The sequence below is a fragment of the Penaeus japonicus genome, unplaced genomic scaffold (assembly GCF_977035675.1).
Source record: "Penaeus japonicus unplaced genomic scaffold, GWHDUDI00000001_assembly GWHDUDI00000025, whole genome shotgun sequence".
In the NCBI taxonomy this organism is placed as follows: domain Eukaryota; kingdom Metazoa; phylum Arthropoda; class Malacostraca; order Decapoda; family Penaeidae; genus Penaeus; species Penaeus japonicus.
The window spans coordinates 14,540,597-14,548,096 of NW_028234427.1; the positions used below are offsets into that span (position 1 = coordinate 14,540,597).

General features: G+C 44.4%; 1 protein-coding gene across 1 annotated transcript in view; it reads right to left on the reverse strand.

The window, feature by feature from the left end:
* The window catches only part of LOC122251777 (putative neural-cadherin 2), a 144,138-nt gene that overhangs the window by 126,586 nt on the left and 10,052 nt on the right, over positions 1–7,500 (reverse strand). Inside the window, exon 2 of the mRNA XM_086551377.1 lies at positions 6,452–6,685. Coding sequence (XP_086407503.1) covers positions 6,452–6,685 — 234 coding nt within the window. The remainder of the gene's footprint in view (positions 1–6,451; positions 6,686–7,500) is intronic.

Here is a 7,500-nt window from a genome sequence, read left to right on the forward strand (position 1 = left end):
GTGAGAGCACTAAAAAGTAACATCTAATTTTTCGTGTGTGTCTGTTAATATGCATGAGCTGACATATTCACCCAAGATGTTGCGTCCCGTCATGAGGAGAAAAAAAAAAAAAAACTGGTTGCGAAGTATAATAATATACTTCGCAACCAGTCGTAAATCTCCCTAGGAAGGAAATTTCTGAAGTTTAATAAAAGACCGTCTGTCAACTCGCAAAACCTCTTTCATCCCATGTCTTATTAAGGAGATCAAGGAACTCAGGGATCTCAGCAAATCGATCCTTAAATACGTCACCAACCTGGCTGATTTGACGTCTCGTTGCCTTGAATTTGTTAAGAAGGCGCCTTGTACCGGGACACCTCTGTACCGACCTGTACCGTCAGTACCATAACACGAAAGGACCAAAGACAGGAGGGAAAGAAATGAACGGTGTGTGCAACATTAAAACTTTAGAATTTGACTTGAAAAAAGGAAAACAAAGAAAAAGAAAGAAAGAAAAAGAAGAAAAAAGAAAAAGAAAGAAAAAAAATATATACAGGTATGTCAGTTTGCAACACTAAAGCTCTAGAATTAGACTCAAGAATATATATATCAAGGTCTATATTACTTCTTCTTTCGATCGAGTAAGAACGGAAATAGATAACCGTCTGCTAACCGTCTCGGAATAAAACAAACAAACGAAAAAAAACAAAAAAAACTCCACTTAGGCCGATAGACAGATGATGAAGAGTGATCCAGACGTTATTACCGCCAATTTACTATGAATTATATCATCAATCTTGACGCCTATAACATGCACGGCAGAGCAAACCACCTGTAATTACAAGGAAACAAATGTGTACGAAGTAGATGATTTAACAAGCAATTATACGCATGAAGATCCTATATCAAATTTTGGTTGTTCATGAATGCAAAGCTTCAGCGTCTGTTTGTTTGCGTGAGTGAGAGAATGAGTAATCAAATGAGTGCTTGAGTGAGAGAATGAGTAGATAAGTGAGTGATAATTGAGTAATATATTGGTATAAATATAATATATAATATATGAGTAATAATTGAATAGATAAGTGTGATAAGGCGATTGTGTTCGGGAAGAACATGATAGATAAACGTTCGTAATAACATCATTGAGATAAAAACAAAAAAATATTAGTAATGCAAGATTGATCAATGAGATAAAAACAAAAATATTTGTAATGCAAGACTGATTCAACTATCACACTAAACTCAACATGATGCACGAATTGGTGAAAATTAAGACATTATTGGCTGTTGCATCTTGACAGGTTTCCTTGCAAAAGTGAAAGTGCATAGCCAAACTTCCTGGCTAAGGAATCTCTCCCTATCAGAGCCTCTAAGTATTCTCAGGAAAGTTTGCACATCAATTATGATCAGTTTATTCGTACTAACTTACTACAGTCCTTTCCTACATGCATTTATGAGCTTACTTTTATTTTACAATGAACTATCTTTCATAGATATGTCAAGTCTATTTGTTCTAGTGCTTCACCATAGTAACTCGAGTCACCATAATTCACTATAATTCTTTTGCTCATATTTGTTGGCCCTGCGAACTGGACATCATGGATAATTAATTATATTATCCACTTTCACTATAATTCTTTCGCTCATATTTGTTGGTCTTGCGAGCTGCACATCATGGACAATTCATGATATCATCCACTATCCATAGGACCCATTCTTCCACTTCTTTTTACGATAAAATATCATCATCTGAGCCCAATACAAACCCGTTACTCTCTCCTGGGTTAATGGCAGTGCAGGCCTCAGACTCCAATAATTTATTATTGTATCGCAGATGTGCAATACCTCAGTGTAGGAGATAAGTGAGCTAATTTCCCGATCTAAACAAACTTGAAATGGGAATCTTCAACCTTAATTAAGCTCCTGTCAATGGTCATCAAGATGCCTCCTTTGATGTCTTCGTTGAGATCTACCTCGACCTACTCCTCACAGAAATTACATCTTCCTTTGCCCATTGTGTGCTCATGCCAAGGCTTGTCTAATATTTGATCTTTGTCTGTTTAGTTGCTGCTTCGTGTGATCTGTTCTGTGGTGGGTTCCTTTGCCTTGTCTTGCAGGAGCTATGCCAACCACAGCCCTGCCTGGGCTCGCTTAAGCACTACCTGATCTACCTGTGATTTCTCGGAAAAGCTCTCTCTCTCTCTCTCTCTCTCTCTCTCTCTCTATATATATATATATATATATATATATATATATATATATATATATATATATATATATATATATAGAGAGAGAGAGAGAGAGAGAGAGAGAGAGAGAGAGAGAGAGAGAGAGAGAGAGAGAGAGAGAGAGAGATCTACCTGTGATTTCTCTGAACAACTATGTATGTATTTTTTTTTCTAGTGAAAGCTTCTGTATTTTGAATCCCTGGATCCTACTTGACATTCACCTGGATTCGTTTCGAAATGTGAATATGACTTCTTGGTATACATCGTTTATCTGGCACTGCCCAGAATTTCCCTAAACACCCTTAATCACACGTGAAACTACCAAACTATCACTACAACAAAGGAGTCATTCTACAAACTCCAAAATACCCAGCTGCGTGAGAGACGACCAGATGTAGCGCATCTTTCCTTGACATGTAATACTGTCATATGTCCTTCCTCATGACACCAATCCTCATGACACCAGCTTCCCTCATTTGATCTCAGCGCCCACAACAACTCAAGCACACGTCACTCACTCTGTACACAACATCCTGGAAGTGTCGTGATGGGAATGAGTCCCTGATTCCCTAGAAACTCTCTCCCTTTACCTATTTTGCATTCGTTGACGGGGCTTGACTTGGTTTGTTGACCTCGTTGACCTTGTGTAACATTGTCACATCTCAGTCCATTGCCTAATTAAAGAACTTCTTGGTGTGGTTGGGTTTTATTCAGTTCATGTTCATTATACTCTCTCTCTCTCTCTCTTTCTTTTTTCTCTCTCTTTCTCTTCTTCCTTTCTCTCTCTCTGTCTCTGTCTTTTTTTTTCTCACTCTCTCTGTCTTTCTGTCTCTGTCTCTGTCTCTCTCTTTGTTTCTTATGCCTCCATCTCTTCATCCTGTTCTTTCTCATTCTCTCCCCCTTTCTTTCCTCCACTCTAGCGTTCTCTGCCTCATCCTATCTACCCCCCCTCCTCCTCCTCTTTTCTCCCCCTCCTCCTCCTTTCTCCCCTTCCCCCATCCTCCTCCTTTCTCCCCCTCCTCCTCCTCTTTTCTCTCCTCTCTTCGTCCTCCTTCCCCCCCCCATCCTCCTTTCTCCCCCTCCTCCTCCTCCTTTCTCCCCCTCCTCCTCCTCCTCCTTTCTTCCCCTCCTCCTCCTCCTTTCTCCCCCTCCTCCTCCTCCTTTCTTCCCCTCCTCCTCCTCCTTTCCCCCCCTCCTCCTCCTACCCATCCTCCTCCATTATTTTCTTCCTGATTTCATTCTCTCCAAACGCGGGGTCTTTTTTTATCCTTCTGTTCAGTAATTCTCTAATATTTCCGGAAAAAATGGCTTCATTTGTCTTTTATCTCCTTTATCCCTTCGTGATTTCTTTTCTCCTCGGATCTGTCTCTCTTTTCTCTCTTTCTCTCTGCATCGCTCTGTCTTTCTCTCTCTTTCTCTATCTCGCCAGCTCTCTATCTCTCTCTCTCTTTCTCTCTGTCTTTCTCTTTCTCTCTCTCTCTCTCTTTTACCTCTCTCTCTCTCTCTCCCTCTCTCTGTCTTTCTCTCTTGCTTTCTTTCTCTCTCTGCCTCTTTTTCTGTTTCTCTTTCTCTATCTCGCTAGCTCTCTCTCTCTCTCTCTCTCTCTCTCTCTCTCTCTCTCTCTCTCTCTCTCTCTCTCTCTCTCTCTCTCTCTCTCTCTCTCTCTCTCTCTTGCTCTCTCTCTCTCCCTCTCTTTCTCTCTCGCTTTCTCTCTCTCTCTGCCTCTTTTTCTGTTTCTCTTTCTCTATCTTGCTCTCTCTCTCTCTCTCTCTCTCTCTCTCTCTCTCTCTCTCTCTCTCTCTCTCTCTCTCTCTCTCTCTCTCTCTCTCTCTCTCTCTCTCTCTCTCTCATCATTATTTCAGTGAATTTTAGATTCTCGTCAAATGCCTTTAATTTTTTCGAGAACCAATTCATATTTCACTTTTCTTTCTTTTTCTTTTACTGTCTTTCATCATTTGTTAGCTTCAGATTTTTTATCTTTTTCCTTTGTGATATTCCTTTCTGATATATCATTACGCATTTTTTTCACTTATGCTGTTCGAAATATTCCTCCTATTTACTCATTGTCTATTCTTTACTCACTCTTTACTCATTGTATATTCTTTACTCACACTTTACTCATTGTGTATTCTTTACTCATCCTTTACTCATTGTGTATTCTTTTTCATTCTTTACTCACACTTTACTCATTGTGTATTCTTTACTCACCTTTTACTCATTGTATATTCTTTACTCACACTTTACTCATTGTGTATTCTTTACTCATCCTTTACTCACTGTGTATTCTTTTCTCATTCTTTACTCATTGTGTATTCTTTGCTCACCCTTTACTCATTGTATAATCTTTATTCACACTTTACTCATTGTGCATTCTTTACTAACACTTTACTCATTGTGTATTCTTTACTCCTTTACTCACACTTTATTCATTGTGCGTTCTTTACTCACCCTTTACTTATTATATATTCTTTACTCACACTTTACTCATTGTATATTCTTTACTCACACACACTACTTATTGTATATTCATTACGCACGCTTCATTCATTATCTAATCTTTACTCACGCTCTACACATAATATATTCTTTACTCACCCTTTACTCACCCCATCTGACATCCCTTTACTCATCCTCCCTTCTCGCCTCTCCCCCTCCGTGACTCAGACGATTCCCCTTGAATTTCGTCCCCCCCCCCCCCGCGGACTCCATTATCTTCAGCCCCCCCCCCCCCTTTCCCTGCCACTGTTTTCACTTTCGTCTCAACTCGCTATGATCTTAAACTCGACGACCCTCGCCTCAGCACCACGGTCGAGGCACGCGAGGTATCATGAGACTAAGGTTTCTCGGCACGTCTGTGAGGAGGAAATGCAATTAAGTGAATAAATAGATTTGCTATATGGCCCCCCTCCCCCCTCCCTTCCTCCCTCTCATCTACCTACTTCTCCTCTCAATCTCTTCATCTATTCTCCCTCTCTATTCTCTTCGCCTCCCTCTTTCTCTATATATTTTTTTTCTTCTTCTCTTTTTTTTTCTCTCTCTCTTCCTCTCCTCGCTTCTCCCTCCATTCTCTCCTCCTCCCCCTCTCCCTTTCTCTTTCTCCTCCTTCCCTCTCCCTCCCGCCATTTCTCTCACCGTCAAGTGTTCTTATTCCCAGTCTAACACTCCTCCCTCTCTCCTTTCCCCCTTCCTCCCTCTATATCCCTCACTCCTTCCCCACCCCTCCCTTCTTCTCCCTTCTCCCTCCCCTCCTTCCTCCATTTCTCTCACCGTCAAGCCTCCGTCTTCGAGTCTAACATTTCCTCCTACTCCTCCCTGTCTCTCCCTTCCTCGCCTCCCTCCTGCCTCCATTTCTCCCTTTTCTCCCTCTTCCCTCCCCCCCTCCCCTCCATCCATTTCTCTTCCCTCCCTCCCTCCTCTCCCTCTTCCCTCCCTCCCACCCCTCCCCCCATATCTCTCACACTCAAGTCTCCCATTTCGAGTCAAACGTGTCCTCGCGTCGGATATTTTCACTCCTAAAATCATTAATGTTCGCTCCTTGATTTCTTTCAAGACATCTTCCCTTGGATCTGTAACCACTCCATAAGGGTTGACTACCATCAATTTTCAACGACTGTGCAACATAAGAATGACAGGAGAGAGAGAGAAAGAGAGAGAGAGAGAGAGAGAGAGAGAGAGAGAGAGAGAGAGAGAGAGAGAGAGAGAGAGAGAGAGAGAGAGAGAGAGAGAGAGAGAGAGAGAGAGAGAGAGAGAGAGAGAGAGAAAGAGTGATAGAGAAAGAGAGAGATAGAGATAGAGATTGATAGATAGATAAATACATAATTAGATTGAAAGAAAGAGAGAGAGAGAGAGAGAGAGATCCTTGATTCTGAGGCTTCCTTGATTTCCTCGGTTCAAATGTCATTATTTCCGGAATCTTGGAGCTTTTGAATCCATCGATGAGGTTAGCTCTCCGTTCTCAACATCCAACTTTAATCACCTGCTTTAATTCCTTTTTTTTTTTTCTTCTTCCCCCCATATCTCCTTCTCTCGGTGTTACTCCTATTCCTATCGTCTTTGATTCGGTAATTTTAGCGATAATGCAAGTAAATACATCTAATTATCATAACTGGTTTGTATCTGTATGATCAGCATCAATATTGATATAAGATTAACGTATTTCTTAACTCCAATTCAAATTCAAATTCAAATTCAAATTCAAATTTAAATTCAAAATAAATTTCTCAATCTCCCGTAACGAGACTCACCCTTCAGACCCCCGCCGTCAGTAGCCACGACCTGAATATGATACTCAGGCGACGTTTCCCTGTCGAGGCAGCAGAGGACGGCCCTCACGAGGCCACTCTCGGGCTCGACGCTGAAGATGGCCTCGCCGGTGCGCTCGTCTACCACGTTCTTCTCGATGGAGTATGTGAGCTGCGCATTGGCACCTTCATCTGCGTCGTCTGCGTCCCAGGCTGAGACTAGCACCACTTGGAGGCCTGTTGGGAAGCCGGGGGTGTGAGGTGAGGGAGGGTGTGAGGGAGGGAGGGAGGGAGGAAGGGAGGGAGGGAGGGAGGGAGGGAGGGAGGGAGGGAGGGAGGGAGGGAGGGAGGGAGGGTGTGAGGGAGGAGGGAGGGAGGTGTGAGGGAGAGAGGGAGGGAGTGGAGGTGAGGGAGGGGAGAAGGGAGGGAAGGGGGTGGGTGGGAGGGAGGGAGGGTTGTGAGGGAGGGAGGGAGGGAGGGTGGGGGAGGGAGGGTGGGGGTGGGGTGTGAGGGAGAGGGAGGGGAAGGGTGAGGGAGGGAGGGAGGAGGGTGTGAGGGAGGGAGGGAGGAAGGGAGGGAGGAGGGAGGGAGGGGGAGAAGGAGGAGAGGGTGTGGGAGGGAGGGAGGGAGGGAGGGAGGGTGTGAAAGAGGGAGGGAGGGAGAGAGGGAGGGAGGTAGGAAGGGAGGGAAGGAGGGAGGGAGGGAGGGTTTGAGGGAAGGAGGGAGGGAAGATGGAGGGAGGGTGGGAGGGTGTGAGGGAGGGAGGGAGGGAGAAAGGGAAAGAGGGAGGGAGGGAGGGAGGGTGTGAGGGAGGGAGGGAGGAAGGGAGGGAGGGAGGGAGGAAGGGAGGGAAGGAGGGAGGGAGGGAGGATGTGTGGGAGGGAGGGAGGAAGGGAGGGAAGGAGAAAGGGTGTGAGGGAGGGAGGGAGGGAAGGAGAGAGGGAGGGAGGGAGGGTGTGAGGGAGGGAGGGAGGGAGAAAGGGAGAGAGGGAGGGTGTGAGGGAGGGAGGGAGGAAGGGAGGGAGGGAGGGTGTGAGGGTGGGAGGGTGTGA